This window comes from Molossus molossus, unplaced genomic scaffold (assembly GCF_014108415.1).
Source record: "Molossus molossus isolate mMolMol1 unplaced genomic scaffold, mMolMol1.p scaffold_m16_p_8, whole genome shotgun sequence".
Taxonomy (NCBI): domain Eukaryota; kingdom Metazoa; phylum Chordata; class Mammalia; order Chiroptera; family Molossidae; genus Molossus; species Molossus molossus.
The window spans coordinates 93,942,238-93,963,149 of NW_023425402.1; the positions used below are offsets into that span (position 1 = coordinate 93,942,238).

Consider the following 20,912-nt stretch of genomic DNA (forward strand, 5'->3'; position numbering starts at 1 on the left):
GTGTGTGTGTGTGTGTGTGTGTGTTTGTAATTTTTTTCTAATTCACACCTGAGGATATTTTACCATTGATTTTTAGATAGATTAGAGGAGAGAGAGGGAGAGAGAGAGACATTAATTGGTTGCCTCCCACACTACCCTAACTGAGGCCGGGGATCCAACTTGCTACCCAGGTATGTACCCTTGACCAGGAATCTAACCCATGACCCATTGGTCCACGAGCCAATGCTCTTACTGCTGAGCCAAAGTGGCCAGAGCCCTTTGCCCATATTTTAATTGGATTGTTTGTTTTCTTGGTGTTGAGATATATAAGTTCTTTATAAATTTTGGAAATTCACCCCTTATCAAATGTGTCATTGGCAAATATGTTCCCCATTCAGTGGGTTGTCTTTTCATTTTGTTGATAGTTTCCTTTGCTGTGCAAAAACTTTTTAGTTTGATGTAGTCCCATTTGTTTATTTTTTTCTTCTGTTTCCCTTGCCTGAGGAGATACGTCAGAAAAAATATTGTTATGAGAAATGTCCAAGATTTTCTTTCCAGGATTTTTATGGTTTCAAGTCTAACATTTAAGTCTTTAATTCATTTGTGGTTTATTCTTATGTTAGAAGGTGTCTAGTTTCTTTTTTTGTACATATCTGTTCAATTTTCCCAACATCATTTATTTAATAAACTATCTTTTTCCCATTATATGTTCTTCCCTCTTTTGTAAAATATTGGTTGACCATAAAGGCGTGGGTTTATTTCTGGGTTCTCTATTCTGTTCCATTGGTCTGTATGTCTGTTTTTATGCCAGTACCTTGCTGTATTGATTACTATGGTCTTGTAGTATTGTTAGATATCAGGTATTATGATACCTCCAACTTTGTTCTTTTTTCTCAAGATTGCTGTGGCTATTCAGTGTCTTGTGTGGTTCCATATAAGGTTTTGGAATATTTGTTCTAGTTCTGTGAGTTACACCATTGATAGCTTCATAGAATAGCATTGAATCTATGGATAGCTTTGGGCCGTGTGGAATTTTAATTATGTTAATTCTTGCAATCCATGAACATTGTGTATGCTTCCACTTATTTGTATCTTCAGTTTCTTTCTTCGGTGTCTTATAATTTTCCAAGTACAGGTCTTTTACATCCTTGGTTAAATTTATTCCTCAGTTGTTGTTTTTCTGATGCAATTGTAAATGGGATTGTTTTCTTGGTTTCTCTTTCTGATAGTCCATTATTGGTGTATAAAAATGCCACTAATTTCTGGGTATTTATTTATTCTGCTATTTTACTGAATTCATCTATCAGTTCTAGTAGTTTTTTGGTGGAATCTTTAGGGTTCTCTATATACAATATCAAGTCATCTGCAAATAATGACAGTTTTACTTCTTTCTTTCCAATTTGGATGCCTTATATTTCTCTTGTTGTCTTATTGCTGTGGCTAGGACTTCTAGTACTATGTTGAATAAGAATGGTAAAAACAGATATTTCTGCCTTGGTCTTGATCTTAAGGGAAACACATTTAGTTTTTGCCCATTGAGTATGATGTTGGCTGTGTGTTTGTTATATGTGGCCTTTATTACATTGAAGTATGTTCCCTCTGTTTCCACTTTGTTGTTACTTTTTATCATAAATGGGTGCTGGATTTTATCAAGTGCTTTTTCTGAACCTATTGATATAATGTGATTTTTATCCTTCATTTTGTTATGTGATATATCACATTTATTGATGGGACAAAAAATCAATGGGACACAGCAAAAGCAGTCCTAAAAGGGAAATTCATAGCATTGCAGGCCTACCTCAAAAAACAAGAAAATTCTCAAACAGTATAATTTTACACTTAAAGGAAATAGAAAAAGAACAAAAACAATATCCAAAGTGAATAGAATAAAGGAAATGATAAAGATCAGAGCAGAAATAAATGAAATAGAGTCTAAAAAAATACAAAAGATCAGTGAAACCAAGAGCTAGTACTTTGAAAAGATAAACAAGATTGACAAACCTTTAACCAGACTCACCAAGAAAAAAGAGAAAGGACCCAAATAAATAAAATAGAAAATGAAAGAGGACATGTAACAATTGACACCAAAGAAATACAAAGGATTACAAGAAAGTATTATAAACAACTATGTGCCAACAAATTGGACAATCTGGAAGAAATGGATAAATTCCTAGAAACATACAATCTTCCAAAACTGAATCAGGAAGAATCAGAACATCTGAATAGACAGATTTACAAACAAATAAATTGAAGCAGTAATATAAAAAACAAAACCCTACACACAAAAGTCCTGGATCAGATGGCTTCAAGAGGCGAATTTTACCAAACATTCAAAGAAAAATGAACACCTATCCTTCTAAAACTATTCCAAAAAAATTCAAGAGGAGGGAAGATTCCCAAACATGTTATGAGGCCAGCATTGTCCTAATCCAAACTCATGAGGCCAGCATTATCCTAATTCCAAAACCAGATAAAGACACTACAAAGAAAAAAATTATATGCCAATATCCCTGATGAACATGGATGCTAAAATCCTCAACAAAATATTAGTAATCTGGACCCAGCAATACATTAAAAAGATCATACACCATGATCAAGTGGGATTTACTCCAGGGATGCAAGGTTGGTACAATGTCCATAGCATTTTTACTGTTATTTTGGAAGGATGCTAGTTTTCAAGTTTAACTGGTAATATAGTGGATGCTATCTTTTAATTTGTTCGTTTACAAAAAATAGCATTTTTGTCTAAAAAGAAATAATTCATTGTCTTTACTAATCTATAGTACTGTATGTGGGAAATTAGGTCAGAAATAAATGAACCACGTATCATTAGTATATTAAATATATTTTCAGTAATAGAATATTTTCAGTACTATCATTTCATGTTAATTCAACATACATGTAGCTTAGGCAGAAAATGAATTGTGAAGTCTCTTCTAAGTCGAGACTAGGCCCAAAGCCAATTGCTTAGGTAGTCTATGTCCAGAATGTTTAAAAAAAAAAAAAGATTTAAAGGTGGAGGGCAAACATTTCTTTTCAAAATGTGGCAGAATATAATGATGTTATTTCTGATAGGGAAGTATAAAAACTCATGTTGGAAATCTAGTCAATGTGTGTAGAGTAGGGCATCTCTTCCAGCAGTATTAACCTGAGATTTCGTCCAAAGAAACTTGAGACTGAACAGGAGCGTCCTTCTAAGGATACAAACTGATCAGCATCACCTGCAGTCATCTGCATCTGTAGTTACGGCAGTTGAAGAGATGACAAGGTAAAAACCACATGTATTTGAAGCTAACTGGCCTTAGACTTTACAAATTTGTCTTCTGTTGGTAGAGTAGGAACCCTCTTGTCTGGGACCCTTAGTAGTTTGGTTCATCCAAAGTCACTTAAAGCGGGGTATCATAAAAAGTAAATCAACAGCCCTGGCCATTGTGGTTCAGTTGGTTGGAGCAATGTCCTGTGTACCAAAGTGTGCTGGATTCGATTCCAGGTCAAGGCACTACCCAGGTTGTGGGTTTGATCCCCTGTCAGACAGTGTGCAGGAGGCAACCGATCAATGCTTCTCTCTCCCTCTCCCTTCCTCTCTCTCTAAAATCAATTAAAAAAACAAAACAAAAAAACAGCCCAGCCAGTGTAGCTCAGTGGTTGAGTGTTGACCCATGCACCAAGAGGTCACCAGTTTGATTCCTGGTCAGGGCACATGCCCAGGTTGTGGGGCTGATCCCCAGTGGGGGGCGTGCAGGAGGCGGCCAGTCAGTGTTCTCTCTCATCCATGTTTCTATCTCACCCTCTCCTTTCCTTGCTTTCTAAAATTAATTTAAAAAAAATTTTTTAAACATGTCCTCAGGTGAGGATTAAAATAAAATGTTTTAAATAAATAACACATGTATTCTTAGATAATTCAACTTAAAATGTAAATATTCTTTATTTGCCAGTTATTTAATGTAGGAACTAGGCCTTTTCTACCTCTTCAGTATAAGTCTGCTTAGAGGTGTTTTCTATCTTTTTTGTACAAGTCACATGCATTACATTATGAGATGGAGACAGAATTCTTATAGATTTTTACTATATTTTTCCCCAAACTTTTAGAACTGTTTTGTCCCCAATTAACCAATACCTTATAAAACAAATACTTTTATCTAGTCTTTCTAGAATATTCAACTTGATTTTCACAGAAACTCCAACTCTTCACACTTATGTCATCAACGTATGTAATCATGATAAAAAGTTCAACTGGAATAATCAGTTTGCTTAGTAACCATTAGTTTCCTAGAGCTGCCATAACGTACCACCACTGACTGGGTGACTTAAAACAACAGAAATATGTTGTCTCACAGTTCTGGCTCTTGGAAGTCCAAAACCAAGGTGTTGGCAGGGCCATGCTCCCTCTGAAGGCTCTAGGGGTGAATCCTTCCAATCTTTTCTTGAATCTTCCAGGTTCTGGTTGTTCCGGGTCTTCCTTGGCATGTAGCAGTGGAAGTCCAGTCTCTGCCTTTCTGCATATGGTTATCTTTTCTGTGTCTCTGTTCTCCTCTGCCTCTTATATAAGGAAATTCTCATTTAGGGCTCACTCACATGCACTATGAGCTAATCTCAATGCCTAACTATATCTGCAAAGACACTATTTCCAAGTAGGATCACATTCTGAGCTTTTAAGTGGACATAAATTGTTGGGGAATATTCAGTAATATTCAGTACTAATAATAATATCCAACCCAGTAAAATAACAAAGTTAACTAACCCTTGGTAGACACAGTTTACAGCAAGTGGAAGTCTCAGTGCAGGGTGTGCCGGCCGGAAGCCCACCTAAAGGCCCACAGCTCTCCCTAGCCATCCGTCGGTTTGCTTCCCCAAGGACATGGAGAGCGTCAGTCCCAGTGAGTTGGCTGAATGGAGGTTACTCAAAACAGCTTCCACTTTTTCTCCTTCAAGCTTGTATAAATGTAGGTGTTACTGTGTATATATAAAAAGTTGATATGACCATTTATTTTATTTCTTTGGAAGTTAGGAATATTTTTATCTAATAAGGTTTTTTACTTTAAAAATCTAAATGAACAGAAGGCAAAACATCTGTCTCTTTTTTTTGTCTTAATTCACATTTATTTGAATAGCCTGAACTTTTAGAGTAATTGTGTTAGGTACTTCAATATGGCACTCAGAAGAATATGAGACAGAATCCTATTAAAGTAATATTTATATTTAAAATATCAATATCTAGATTATTTAGTCTATTAATCTACTTAACTTTGCCTTCATTATCTCTCTAGTCATTAGGGAAAAATCAAAAGTTACTGAAATTGAAACAAGCAATTTTGTACCTATTAGTGATTCTCGGAAAAGGATTTGTTGGTTGGGGATAGAAACCACTGGCTTAAAATCAGTAATGAGAACTCTCATTTTTAATTACCCTTATTATAATCCTTGCCCTCCATAATGGATAATTTTAATAATTTGCTGATATGTTTTTAAATCCTTGTTATAAGACCCAGTTGTAGTAAATTTGGCATGTAACCAAGATATAACTTAAATCAATTTAAATTTGGGGTCTCATACTTCTCCATATATAGTGACTGGTTATTAGCAAAGCCTCTTATTGGCTCCTCTGAAAGCTGAGCTGAATTTTGTCATTTAGCTTCCTCATAGCTACTCATGATCCATACCCTATATCTACTTATAATTTGCTTAAATATTTTCATCTTTCTCCTTCATTCTCAATGTGTAAAGGTTTTAAAGATGGACAGGATAGGAATTTAAGTGGTTAACTGGTTTTAGTCTCAAAAATACTTTCTTCAAACAAATAGATGGCCTGACTTTGAAGATTCCTATAACCCTATTAATTTGGGTTTGAGTTTTTTTTTTCCTTTTTTGTTGTTTGTTTGTCTGGTGTTTAGGGTCCTGTAAATCTGTCCATGTTAGATCTCTGATAGAATGTTAATGGAGATTGGGAACAAGAAAACCATTCATGTAAATAATTTGGCATGGTTTAGAAAATTTAAACTTCAACAAATGAGTAACCTTTTTTTTTTTCCACTTTAGCATCATTTTAAGAAATAAATACAAGTTGTCGTTTTTTTTAATACTCACCCGAGGATATTTTACATTTATCTTCAGACAGAGTGTTAGGGGGAGAAAGAGAGAGAGAAACATTGACATGAGAGAGACACATGGACTGGTTGCCACCCGCACAACCCTAACTGGGGCCAGAGACAAACTGCAACCGACTTACATGCCCTTGGCCGGAATCGAACCTGGGACTCTTTGGTCCACAGGCCAACACTCTGACCGCTGAGCCAAACTGGCCAAGGCTGAAGAAAGTTTTATTCCATTGTATTTGAAGCTTTTTTTTTTTTTGAAACCATGAGATATCTGCATTTGAGTAATTGAAAAAATGGAACCTATAGCACTTCAGATGAAGATCTGGCCACATTGCAATCTTTTATTGAGGTTAATCAGTGTTTCTTTAAATTTACATCAAAATCAGTATTATTTTTGCTTCATTATTTTGCTTTATTCTTAAGGAAGTTCTGAAGAGACTTCCTAATTTTTACCTAGGTTTTCAAATTCAATTTGGTTGAAGGCAAATATAGGAAACAAATTCTTAAATTTAAATTGGACTTCAAATTAGCCCACCTACACAAATAGGCCCACACTTCCAATCCCACATCCCTTCCTCACCCCACCCCCCCCAAAAACCTGGAAGAATATGTACCAAAATGTTAATAGTGGTGATCTGGACAGTGATTTTACCTTTGAGCATTCCTGTATGTTTTAAAATATCTACAGTGAACATTTATTATCAAGTTTTGTTATCAAGAGGAAAAAAAAGACAATTTTTAAAATAAAAACAAAAGTACTGTAAGCACTGGAAATACATATGAGGTCAAATTCATTACACACCTACCACTTGTGTTAGTCTGCTAAGGTTACCATAACAAAAGACCACCGACTGGGCGGCGTGTTTCCTCCCAGCCCTGGAGGCGGAAGGCTCTGGGTGTCACCAGGTTAGGTTTCTCCTGCGGCCTCTCCTTGGCTTACAGATGGCCCGCCCTCTCGCTGTGTCCTTACATTGTCTTTCCTCTGAGCTGTGTGTCCCTGGTATCTCTTCCTCTCGTCAGGGCACCAGTCACATTGGATGAGGGCCCCACCCCACGATTTCACTTAACCTTCATCACCTCCTTCAATGCACATCTCCAAATACAGCTGCACCGGGGGTAAGGCTTCAACATCAGCAGCAGACACAGTTCCGTCCCAACGCCGCCAGTTCCCAACTCCTCTAACACAGAAATGTCCACCTCTGAGTCCCACGTGAATTAGATTCAATGTGGAGACTTGAACAGCAAATAGGGGGGAGAGAGAAATGTTTCTCCATCCCTCTAGGTTCTTCCAACCGGTCTAATCAAATGAGCGTGAGCCACATAAACAAGAGAAGATAATCAAATGTAATTGCATGTGTATGTATGGGAATTCCACAAACATGACAGGTGCAGAAAGTTACCATGAGGTATATGTGACATTCTGGGCTCAGGCTGAGGTGAGGTAAGGCACATGGAGGCTTCAGAGGGGAGGGAAGTCTTTGCAGGACGAAAAGAAAATCAGATGTTCAGTAATTTGAAATTTGCCTGCCCTATAGATAGGTCATAAAAAGTTATTTCTTTCCAAGATATGCACAGTGATGACATTTCTGTGTCAAAGGGTCTTAAATGAAGTGGGAGGAAATGTGTAAGGTTTGTTTATGATTTAAGTGGAATGAAGTGGAGATAGTAAAGATTGTTAACTGACCAAAGGTTTGTAAAAACACTATTCTATGGAGTTTTGTGGATTTTCATCCTTAGTTTTTAATATTTATTTCTATGTTAGTTCTAATGAAATGAAATATCCTGTCAAAGATTTTAAGATGTTCTCCATGTTTACTATGTAGACCTGTCAGCTTTCTTGAAACATTAACATAAAAAAAAAGTTATTTCTGGTGATAACTCTTATTGTGGGCAAGGCCCCAAATTTAAATTCTTTATGGAGAGGTGAAGTTTCCCGTGAGCCTGCGGGATCGTGATGGCCTGCAGCTGGAGATAATGCACGTGCCGAAGCGACACACCTTGGCAAGGCCTGCTCTGCACACACAGTGCCCTGGAGAGGTACAACAGGGACGTGGGTAATTTAGGAGGAAGTTTAGGGAGTCGGAGGGGACAGGGCCATATTGCCTAAATAAGTACTTGACTGTTCTTGACCTGTTTTACATTTGCTTTCTCCGTGTGCTGTAATTACAGAAGCCTGACATTTTCTAGTGTTAGCTACACCTGCAGCATGAGCCGCTGTGCTGCACGTTAGATCACGTTGGTCAGCGCTAGGGCCCAGCCCCACCTGCAGGGCATCTGGTGAGAGGGTAGATGTGGCAGTGCCACCACAATGCCGTTTTTCTCCAAAGAGGTCCATTTGAGTGGCTGTCCATGTCCCAGCAGTTTAACCTGAAATTAAAACACACACACGTCTCCAAGTGTATCTCTGAAGGGGTGGTTGATATTTCTTAATAGCACCGTAGACAGAAGAGTCATTTTTTACTTTTATTTAGTAATTCACAAGCTGTTTTAACCCTTGATCAAAAAGCACATACATCCGTCTTGTTCCTATATTATTCTCAAATAAAAGTATGGAAGAGTCGGGGAAGAAGACTTGTAAAGGTTGAATAAAGTGTCAGAGAAGAGAAAAGCCAAAGAGAGGATCGGAGAAAATGACTCTGGAACCAGTCTGCACAAATTGAGTTCTTACACAGACGTTTGGAGAAAGGCTCCCCTCCCTGATCTAGCCAGGGTTCCTCCCAGATTTTCCAATGACCTCCACTAATCAACAATACTTAACTCTGATCAATAATTACTATAATTGTTTTATATCCTTAGTCTTACTCTAAGTAAATTTAAACAAATCATTTTCTACATATCTGCGGTTATTTAGAACCAGATAAACTGTGATTATCATGTACAGCATTATAAAAACAAAATCCATGGCCCAGCCGGTGTGGCTCAGTAGTTGAGCATTGACACCAAGAGGTCACTGGCTTGATACTCGGTCAGGGCACATGCCCAGGTTGTGGGCCAAATCCCCAGTGGGGAGCATGCAGGAGGCGGCCAAACGATATTCTTTTTCTCTCATCTATGTTTCTATCTCTCCCGCTCCCTTCTTCTCTCTCTAAAATCAATAAAGAAAAAAAATGTTTTAACCCATGAAGTTTGAAATAACAGTATTAATGAGGGCCAAAGAGAACACTGATAAAATAAAAACATAATGTCATACCCAGACCACTAAGCTATAAACATCAGATTTAAACTCCATCTTTGCTGCCTGATCAGCCATAAGCATTAAAAATGAAATATGAAAAGATGATGTAAGGAGACGCATATGGACAATTCACCTCCAAGGAAATGATCAATTTTTAAAATAAGCTACAAATATATAAAAATGAACTCAATACCTGACCTAGTGGTTATAACTGTTAGATTAACCGTAAACTTTCTCCAAAGTATTTTATAAACTTAAAATAGTAGGGTCAGGACTTCTTACATTCAAGTCTAACATGTTCTGGAGTGAATGTCAGAGGAAGAATACAAATTCCAGTTTTATGAAAATCATTTTGGATGCATACAATGAACTTGAATAATCAGAACAACTATGAAGAAGAATATTTTACATTGATATGCCTGGAGATAATGTACTAGTTTAATAAATTTAGTTTTCTAGGAAATGAAAGAATATCATCAAAGGTTCTGGCCAAACATTGCCATTGATGAAGCGCATTTGAAAATTACTATTATGGTCCTGGCTGGTTTGGCTCAGCAGTGAGAGTATTATTGGTCCACGGACCAAAGGGTCTTGGGTTTGATTCCCAGTCAAGGGCATGTGCCTGGATTTCAGGTTCAGTCCCCGGCCCTGGTCAGGTCTGGCCAGAGGCAACTAGCCAATGTGTCTCTCTCACATTGATGTTTTTCTCCCCCCACCCACCCTTCCACACTGTCTAAAAATCAATGGGAAAATATCCTTGGGTGAGAATTAACAAAAAAAATAATTAATTAAATTACTATGATGGGTAATAAGAAGAGCACGTATAAGTTAAAAGTTATGTTTTCATCAGGATATTCTAGTCAACAATTTAAAGGAACAATAAAGATAAAATTCCCTCTTACCTCTGTTGACCCCAAAATAGCTTTGGGTTGGCCAAGAAACAGCTGTCCAGATGTGGGCCATTTGAGAAACATAGCATAGACCGATTTTTCTTTAGGTTTGCATGTGTACCTGGTTAATGGCAGGGAGGGGGGAAGCACAGTAATATTTCTCATTATGGGTCAGCTCTGGAATTATTTACAGAGATATTTCCATTTGGTCAGTATTTACCAATGTCTTCGTTAATAGACGGAAGGAAAAATAGTCCCAAGGTAGTGTAAAAAGCACCCAAAAGGGTACTGATCCCAATTCCAAAGCAGGGGAGTGGGTTCCCCATACCACAAAGCAATTCTTAGATACCATCTCGGGGTCCTACTATTCAACTCAATTCTGACACAGTCTACCCAGAGATAGTGTCAGATTCCATAGGTTAAGAGGAGTTCTGGGGACAGTGACAGAAAACCAGGACCAAAATCTCAACGGATTTTAAGGATGGACCTGGGAGTCTGTTGTGGACAAAAAAAAGGTTCTACAGAAAGTCACCTCACAGGATGATCTGATCATAAATGCAGGCTGGTCCTGGTGGGTGTGGACGGGAGGTTTCCCTTGGCTGTAAGCAAGCCCTGTCCGTTGTTTTTGTACAGCTATTTTGTACATCTAGTTAGCACATCTTTGAAATAGACACAACCACCCTCAAGAGAGCACATAACCTTGGTGACCACCCTGCAATCCGACCCCCACCTCACTTTCTCCCACCTTACAGGCCCTCCTCAAGTTCGAACGTATAAAAGAAACCGCACACGTGTCCTTGGGGACCTTTGGGACCTCGCTTCCCAGCAGCTGTCAACAGCTACTGCTCGAGCAAACTCGCAGTATTCTCTACAGGGCTGCACGCCCCTCACGCCGACCCTGGAGCTGACCGCTGCAAGGAGGGAAAGCCCAGACGACGGACCCGGAGCGGAAGGGCTCGCTGGAGGGGACAGAGGGCCACGGAGGCAGGTGACACTGGCAGGCGCCAGACTCGGGGCCTTACAGGCCTTGCCAAATACCTTGGCTTTTATCTTTACTTATTTAGAGAAAGCTCCATGGAGTAATGGTTAATGATGGTGAAGCCCCAGGTCAGACACCCTTCTAATCAAATAGAAGCACAGAAAAAATCCCCAAACCAGATTCAAACCGACCTCTGTGAAAGGAGGCTGGGTACTGAGTTCATGTGGGACCGAAGTTCTTGAGTTTGACAGACAGTTGCCTCTGTCTACATTGCCTTAGTTTATTGTCTTCAATGAGCTGACAATATTTCTCCTCATAATTCAAGTGAAATCAAAAAAGGACATTTAGTCTAATCGTTTGATTTACACTTGAGCAGGCTGAACTCACTTTGGTAGCAGCACACGGTGAATTTTTAAAGCTTCACTCGTACTACCCTCATGTATATATAAGACCCCACAGCAGAAACCATCACACGGAGTCTGGTTCAGGTACTTACTGGCCCACAGAACCTTCCAAAGCTCAGACAGAAGCCTAAGGCAAGGCTTTTTTAAAAAAAATTAGCAAGTTAAGATCATTTTAAAGAAATTTCAGGTTTAGATTTACTTGACTACCAGGAACAAGTTATAATTTTTTAAATCAACTAAAACAAGGCTGTTATTGGGGCTGGTTTTTGGTATGTTTTTCTGCCCTTCACCTCTTGCTTGATGATTTGCTGTGGTTTGACATCTACGAAAGTTAGAATTTACTTACCTGACTGAACAGAAGTCTCTCTTTTGGATTAACCACTCAGGGTTTTTCACTCTTCTAAGTGGCTTATCATTTTTGTAAGAGTTGACTACTTTTCACTAAAATTTGTCCACCATTAGGAGGTATCTAGGGATGATTTACACTCAGTTTGCAATTTGCTAAACAGTAAATACTCAAAAACATGCTCGTGTCTTCCCGTTCCTTGTCTTTACAGTAAATAAAGTTTGGAAAGTGTTTTGTATAGACAGGCATTTGTCAAATTTCTTTTTCATCTTATTTTTCTCTCTATATCTCTGAAAAAATTTAAGTGGTTTCCTGTATCAAACAGCACTTGGTAAGAATAACTTACCACACATCTGGGGTGACTGTGTCATTCTGGGATCTCCAAGTGCTGGTTTCATAAATGGCTTCTCCATTGACTTTTAGCCAGGTCCCCATTTGCCTTAATCGCTCCTCAAAAATTGGAGAAATGGTGCCATCCTGAGTGGGTCCGATATTCATCAAAAGATTTCCTCCACATGAAACTGTTTCTACAAGTTGCTAAAAAAAAAGAAGAAATATAGTTCTTAGAGAGAGAAAACAATTCCATCATGAACGCATTAATAGTGTATCTATGAACTTATACATGCATATGTGGCCACTATCTAGGAGAACAGACATTGAAGACAGAAGTGTCCTGTGTTTACAGGCCATCGGGCTACAGAACAGTAAAAAATGATTCTCACACACCCACACAGTACGAATATTACCATAAGTGTTACTAGACATTTTACTCTACCTTCACCAATTCTTCAATTGTAAGATAGTCACAAATTGCCGCATTCCTCCTGTAGCCCCAGGAATACTTGTCTATTGTCATGCAGTTTTCCCATTTATGTGGCAAAAGATGTCCTGGGTTATAACGATCACTGCAGGTATAGTAGCCCCCATGTTTGCAGATGGTCCCAGCTCCCCAGCGGTCATTGGTGACTACCGTGTCCCGAACTGGGCTGAAATGAAAAGTATGCTTTTTATAAACAGAAAGTAAAAAATTTTAACACAAAAAGAAATGTCACTGAGAAAAGATTTACTGAAATCCACTCCTGAAAATTGCGTTCCTGTCTTTGTCACTTTCTAAACTCCCTGTCCTAGAGCAAGCTTCCTAGTTCCTCTGATAAACAATTTCCTTCACTCTTATTAGACAGAAAAACATATATGAAATACCTAGCCCAGTGCCCAGCACATATAGCACTTATAAGAGTATTATACTATTATTTGAAGCTTCCCCCCAATATTGTAAATGACACCCAAAATTGAATTTCCAATGAAGACATTCTCCTCACCAATGACTGAATGATCTCATACATACATTCTAGCCTTTTCTTTCTCTTACAATTTTGCCTAGTATTAAACTTTTTCAGGAAAGTGAACTGTTGCCATCATGAAATACACTGGTATGAAATATCCCTACAATATTATTTATCATAAGAGTTGGTACCTCCAGCACCCTTCTACTTAGAGGGGACGGTTTTGATTCACAATTAAAGTGGGTGGCTCCCAATCTTTCCCATTGGAAGGGGTACCTGAAGAAACTGCTGTTTTCAATGTCAAGAGCTGTCCAGAGTATTTGTATGTGCGCCCCTTGTGGGCTCAGGGAACACAGAACACTCCCTGACTTCATAACACAATACAAGTACCTTCTAGTTACAAATATAAACGTGTTCCATTTAGTTTAAGCCTGATAGAGGAGCTCAGGCTGGGACAGGCTGGAACATACTAAAAAGCAATGGGAAAGAACAGGAAGAGGTGAGGAAGATGAAGGAGATAAGGGGACAGATAAGGGGGGCACTGGGCAGCAAAGGTTACCCCAGGGTAAGAAGAAGCGATTAGAGGACTTGAAAAGCACATAAGCAGAAACAGTCATGGATAAGTCGGGTTGTCCCAGAATAGGAAGTGAAAATGGGAATCCACAAAAGTATTATCTTCAAAATTATGCATTCTGTGATTTTTTTTTAGTCTGATTTCAAAATCAGACTTTTGAGTTGTATTTCACTCCTGGTTTGTAAGTCTCAATTTTGAGTAAATACAGACATATCTAAAAAGCATTACTTATAATGATTCCCTCCCCCATACCATGCATGAGCCTGAAAGGAAGCATTTCAAGAAGCAAGGGAATGAAAACGTCACGCATCAGTCGGGAGGTCTAAGACCACCAAGAACGCAGCAGCATACACGCCTTTTGTTGTACAGCCAAGCCAAGAAGCCCGTGCTGTTCCAGTAGCCATCCGGCGCCCCCCCATCGCCATCCGACCACAGGACCTCCGGCCGGTACTTGTTCACCAACTCGTAGAGCTCAGGCAGCATCTTAGAAACTGGAAATTGTCGCTTCTGGAATGAGCTGGACTGGTCATCAAGGAAGAGCGGGTGAAACCACTCAAAAAGGGAATAGTAGAGTCCAAAACGCAGGTCAGTCCTGTTCCTCACGGCTCCCTCCAGCTCCTGGACCACATCCCTCTTCGGCCCCTCGTCTGCAGCGTTCCAGTTCCACGAGTGCGCGGAGCCCCACAGGGTGAAGCCTGCAGGCGGTTCAAAACCCGTGTGAGTATGTCCATTTTATTTTAGGTCAAGCTCCACCTACACAAACGCCAAAACATATTTGAGCATGCTCGTAACATGGAAATAACTGCTTCTGCAAACAACTCTTATGGCAATTTAGTTTTCATGGTATATATTCTGCTTTTATATGAACAACAAATGAGAGTTTAAACACGGTAAACTGAGGTTTTTAAAAGTAACTCTCAGGGCACTGACAAGGTCTGTAGAGTCTGATTGCCGTCTGTCTTTTCCCTCTTAGAACATAAGCTCCCTGAGGAAGAGCATCGTGTCTGCGTGTCCTCCGTGACGGCCCCCCTGCCGCAAGCCCTGGGTCTACATGACATCAGCAGTCAACATTCAAGGTCACAGCTAAGACTAAAGGTGAGTCCCTGCCTTTCGGATTATTTATTATAGTGTGATCCTTACAACGCTGGTGACCCATGTGCAGCAGTAAATCTTTTAGCCTCGTTATTTATTTTATGAGGGGGGTGGAGTAGGGGTGAGTAGTCTGGACTTTAAAATGCTTCACCCATCATCTGTAATCTCATCCTACTCTGAAGTCACAAACTGAGAGGTTGCTTCTTAAATTACCTGAAAGTGAATTATCTACCAACTAAATGGGTAAGAAAAATAATGTCTACCATCAAGCAAGCACTTTGAAATAATTCATATTTAAAAAGGAACTTGCATTTAAATGGACGGTGTTCCATCTAAAAATATTAGAAGCAAGCCCTGGCTGGTTTGGCTCAGCAGTCAGAGCGGAGAGGCCTGGGTTCTTTCCTGCTAAGGGCACGTACCTTGGTTGCAGTTTGTCCCCGGCCCCTGTGGGGTTGTGTGGCTGGCAGCCAGTCGATGTGTCTCTCTCACATCGATGTTTCTCTCTCTCTCTCCCTTCCTCTTTCCCTCCCACTCTATCTGAAGATAAATGCAAAAATGTCCTCAGGTGAAAATAAAATATATATATATATATATATATATATATATATATATATATATGGAGCAATATATAAGGTGAAATACTTAAGAAATCATATAAGAGTCTCAACATTTTCAGTTAGTGCCTAGGAACATAGGTACGTTGTTATCCCACTTACGTCTTATAAATTAGGGCAAGTCTAAGATGGACACACTCTTTAATTTCACTTTAAAGAAGCTTTTAAAAGAGCTCACCCTTGTTCCAAAGATGTTTGTGGTGAGCTTCAAAGCAGTGTGGATATTTTAAAGTCTTATCCAAAATGTGTCACCTTGACAGGCCCTAAGGACTAAAGCTGCATCTTCAGTTCCTACCACCACCAGCTCACATGGGTCTCCCTGCCTGACCCCACTCAGCAGGTCTTCTCCATAAGCAATGGAACAGATGACAACACAGGTCCAAGACAGTTTATAAATGTGAGCTTCATCGTCTGTCTCACAGAATGATTAAAAGTTGTTTTGTTTGTTTTTGTAACAAGCTCTCTGTAATACTTTGTGCCATACAGCTCAGAGAAGTTCCTAAAGCAAGGAAATCACACGTTCACAAATACACTTCATAAATATTCTTCTAGGCAGGGAAAACATCATTAGGATAAAATTATTAAGCCACTAGAATGTGGCCAAAGAGGAAATATTCTAAGAGAATTCTAGATTGGTGTTTGGGTTCTTCCCTCGAACTCTCCTCCCCTCCCCTTCCCTACAGAAAGCAATGAGCCAAAATGTCTTATACCAAGGCAAAGATGACCTCGCAGAGGAAACTGTCAAATGAATTAATAATTTACTGATGCTTCCTTGATCTTATAAATACTTGAATAGTAGTGGGTGGAAACAATCCTATCAATGTAGAACCACAGTGACACAGTGATGTGTCAACTTGACTGAGCCACAGGTGTCTCAGATATTTGGTTAAACATCATTCTAGGTGTGTCTAAGAGGGTATTTCTGCATGCGGTTTACATTTGAATAGACAGAATGAGTAAAGCACATTGCCCTCCCCAATCTGTTGAAGGCCTAAATAGAATACATAGCCGAGTTAAAAAGAATTATTTCTCTCTGCTTGTCTTTGAGCTGAGACATTGGTCTCCTCCACCTTTAGACCCAGACTTGGACTAGAACCTACATCATTAACTCTCCTGTTCTCAGGCCTTCGGACTCAGGCTGGAACTATACCATCAGCTCTCCTGGGTCTGGACCAGTCAGCCTCAACAACTGAGTGAGTCACTTTCTTATAATAAATCTCTGTATGTCTATTATACTTCCTGTTGGTTCTGTTTCTCCGGAGAACCCTGTCGAATACACCACTGTGTTTCCTTTTGGATATTCTTCCATCATCTCTGGTATTTCTGGGCACCATTATGGCTCCATAGTCCTTTTCCTTTCCGATAATCTGTGTCACTTTCATCACAGCAAACTGTCCACCATTCGGCCATATAAGAGTTGGCCAAAGTCACAGCTGTATGTGTCAGTAATGACACAAGACTAAAGAGGCATAACGCACATGGTGCCTTACCAGAATGCATGATAGAGGTGGAGCGAAAGGAAAGGAAGGAGCAGAATTCCAATGATAAACTTGGACCTGCAGCCCATATCCACTTCAGATAGCTTTCCTCAAATTTCGGAAATATAGCTAAATATGCATATAACAAAATGTGATCATTTTTCTTTTTCCTGTTATGTGGAAGGTATGATCTTTCTGCATACTTAATGCCTCTTAATTGAATGGAACACGTGGTCCCTTAAATCACAATCAAATGTCAGTAGCCAGTTATGGTTGATCCCAAGAGAAAACTCTGATCTCATGTGGATGATCTTGCTTTAGTTTCTTATTCCAAAAGAACTGCTTTACGTTTTGTAACTGTCATCCATGTTTGCAAATGTTACACTTACTTACCTTCGTGATGTTTGGAAGTTAAGACAACATATTTGGCACCAGATGCCTGAAAAATATCCGCCCACTGGTCTGCATTAAAAAACTTGGCTGTGAACAGTGGTCCAAAATCTTCATATTTGAAATCAGGAGGGTAATTATTTTTCATAAAGTCCACAAACTTTTGTATCTTTTCCTTTTGCCAATACCACCTAAGGGGAGGAACAGAAACAGCACATAAAACATATAAACATTGGAAATGATCAGACCAGCTCCCCTCACTCAAATAATACCCAGATTCACTTTCTCACCTCCCCTTTAGCTTGACTTTTCCTTAAAGAAAGTTTACGTAAACCAAAATCCCCCTTGTTTTCCACCTATCCCTCTGTGAAATCCAACTCAACTCATGAACTAGAACATTATAGACAACCCAGCTACCCATTGCCATTAATTCCCTACTTCTAGATCACAACATGTAGTATATATCTTTGCAACACACGTGAGGAGGCTTCGGAAGGAAAATACTGTGCCTAAAACAGAACATGGAGCCATGGCCTTCCCAGCAGAGAGCAGGTGGGGAGGCAGGCAGCAGCCAAACAAAGGAAATGCTGTTATTTTAATACTTTGACTCAACCATCAAGGGTTCCTCCTATGCATTTACTGTGAGTCATGGGACCTAAACTTCCTGAGAAAGGCTTCCTAGGGAGAACTGTAGCAAAAACAGAAGTATGCATTTTAGATAAACATCGCAGTAACCATCCTCATGAAATAGTCTCAAGCCCCATCTCTGACCCATTTTCTACTTTTTCCACCACCACCAGCCAGTCAAATACATAATTTCCCAGCTTCCATTGCAGCTTGGACATGGACATGCTATGCTGGTCAATGGAATTTAAGGGGAAGCCAACTTGGGAGATTCTGGGAAATAGTAAGAAGAGAAATTGGTCTTCCTGCCTTTGGACAAGGTTGTGTTAAGTTATGGCTGGCCACCAGCATGTGACCTTGAAGGAACAAGTCATCAGGCTGAGGATGGCAGAAAGAGCCTATGTCTTTGATTTTGTCAATGAGCCAACTACTTCTAATTCTCCTTATGTATGATAACAAGCCCCTACTATGACACATTTTATATACTTGAACTGAAAGTATCCTAATTGATACATGACACATTTTTACCTTTTAAATTGAACTGCAGAAGAGAAACTGGGACAGTCAGAAAGTTGAACAAGGATGAGGGATTTCTCCTATTTTCTCCTAGCACGATCTAATTTAACCTGCATTCTCTATATTGTCTAGAGGCGCTTCTCAAATGCCATACTAATTACACATGAAAAGAGGCACAGTCTATCATTTGTATTTGGTTTGGAATTGCCTTTAAGGACAGCCAGATATACTCATCGGTATTATTGACTGCTCATGAGTCAAGCTGGGAGGGGAGCAGAGGTTTAGAAAAGACATAGAGGGAAACCATGATAATTGAAGAATCTTCTACAGGGTTAATGAACTTCCAGGCCATCAGAAACATACTCTATGTTGTTTTCTTTGGGAAATATCTTTATTATTCTAAGTCACAACAAACAGCCGTGTTCATTTGTAGAAAACAAAACGTTTACCATTGCAAAGAATAAAATTAGGCAAAACTAGCTGTTTGTGGCAGAGTACTAGTCTCTATTAACAACCATCACATCCTCTTCCAGCACCAAATGTATAATTTACCTAATCATCATAATTGAGCAAAATAACTTAAAAGATAATGTATTATATTTAATAAAGGAGGAAGAAAACCTGCTAAATTTGGTACCTAGCTACTCTGAAACATTTAGAAAAGAACCTCCAAATGCCTTACAGCACAACACTTGCAAATGAGATTTATAGCATCCCTCGGTAAATATGTTTGGGAATGCATGGTATGGGAAGAAAGAAGCCCTTGCTTTACAAGTTGATTTACAAGAGTAAATGAATAGTACTTCATCCCTTACACAACTGGCCTAACTTAATAGAAAGATTACTGGTTGCAGAAAGTCATCTCTTTGTAGAAAATGGTACAATGTATACTATGCAATGTTAATACAATATAGAGTTTATACTATATACTACATATAGTATATATTAAATTTGATGTATGCAAATACAGTATAAAGTAGATTTAAATAAATACTCATTTTTATTTCACTTATGAATACATATGTGTGTGTGCACACATATATATTTGATTACATTTTTATCTTGAAGAATTTAACACCTGAAGAATGTAATCAGGAAAGGTATGTGAAACACTTGCAAGTTGTAAGAGATCACATGCACCGTTTTACGTGGGTTTTAAGGTAAAATCCAAAGGGTAATTTTTTTGTGTGCAACACCTTTCATATAGTAAGGTGGTTTTTGGTTGTTTTTGTTTGTTTTTTAAGTAATATTCTAGAACCCTTTTTTAAAAAATCCCTAGCGGCACACATGGTAACATTTCATCACTAAAGAGCCAGTGCATGCCCAAGTGAGCAGATGTTTCCTACACGGTGAATTTATGTTGTAACCATACTTCGTGGCAGAAGGAATGAAAAGGAGCAGGTAGCAGGTGGGACTTGGGCGTCTCCAGGGACAGTTTAGGCACAAGCTTCAGCGTTCACCCTTTAACCCTTCCACACAAGTCCATTAATCTCTGCTAGTTTGGTTGTTTGATGGTTATACTGTAGTTGATAAATACAAGTTGGTAAGTGCAATTATCCAGAAGCTGAGAAGTCAGGGCCACCCTCAGTGCAGTTATACGGAGGAGAGAGTCAAAGGTCATCCAGGACGAAAGGTAACACAATAAATATCACATTTAACACCAGGAAATTCTAAACGCCCGCCATAAATCCTTGGGAGGCTAAGCTGCAAGCTGTAGCTGGGTGGTGGCTGGTCTGGCTGGGTCCTGGCTGGGTCCTGGCTGGGTCCTGGCTGGGTCTGGCTGGGTCTGGCTGGGTCCTGGCTGGGTCTGGCTGGGTCCTGGCTGGGTCCTGGCTGGGTCCTGGCTGGGTCTGGCTGGGTCCTGGCTGGGTCTGGCTGGGTCCTGGCTGGGTCCTGGCTGGGTCCTGGCTGGGTCTGGCTGGGTCCTGGCTGGGTCCTGGCTGGGTCTGGCTGGGTCCTGGCTGGGTCCTGGCTGGGTCTGGCTGGGTCCTGGCTGGAGGCCCGGGAACAAAAAGAGGGTCAGAGGATACGCACGGGGAGGAAGGCGCACTCACCAGAACCATTCGCTCCCGAAACTGGGCACGGAGAACACGCCCCAGTGGATGAAGATGCCAAACTTGGCCTGGTCGAACCAAGCGGGCAGCTGTCGCGCGTCCAGGGACTCCCAGGTGGGGTCGAAGCGCGCGCCGCGGGCGGGACAGCGCGCCGGCAGCAGCAGCAGCAGCAGCAGCAGCGGGAGCAGGAGCCCGGGCAGCTCCGGGTTCAGCATGTCCCGCGCCCTCCGTCCCTCGGTCATGCCTGCACGCAGCGTCCTTCCGTGTCTCTGGCGAAGTATGCTCCGCCTCCGTCACCTGACCAAACTGTCCGAGAAAGGCACGTCCCGGCTCGGGTGGGAGTGGCCACTGTCCGAGCTGGAGGGGCTGCCCCAGGGGCGCTGCAGCTCCCTGGCGTAACTAAGGGGTTACTCCAGCGC

The 20,912-nt window shown here is 40.2% G+C and overlaps 1 protein-coding gene across 1 annotated transcript; it reads right to left on the reverse strand.

Annotated features, from left to right (window-relative positions):
- Positions 1-8,002: 8,002 nt before the first annotated feature.
- On the reverse strand, positions 8,003-20,708 carry FUCA2 (alpha-L-fucosidase 2). Its single transcript, XM_036248543.1, has 7 exons — positions 20,494-20,708; positions 17,303-17,490; positions 14,081-14,420; positions 12,644-12,854; positions 12,215-12,405; positions 10,152-10,260; positions 8,003-8,441 (listed from the first exon to the last, which is right to left on the reverse strand). Exons 1-7 carry the CDS (start codon positions 20,706-20,708, stop codon positions 8,301-8,303), a joined length of 1,395 nt encoding a protein of 464 aa, XP_036104436.1. The 3' UTR covers positions 8,003-8,300.
- Between the last annotated feature and the right edge of the window lie 204 nt (positions 20,709-20,912).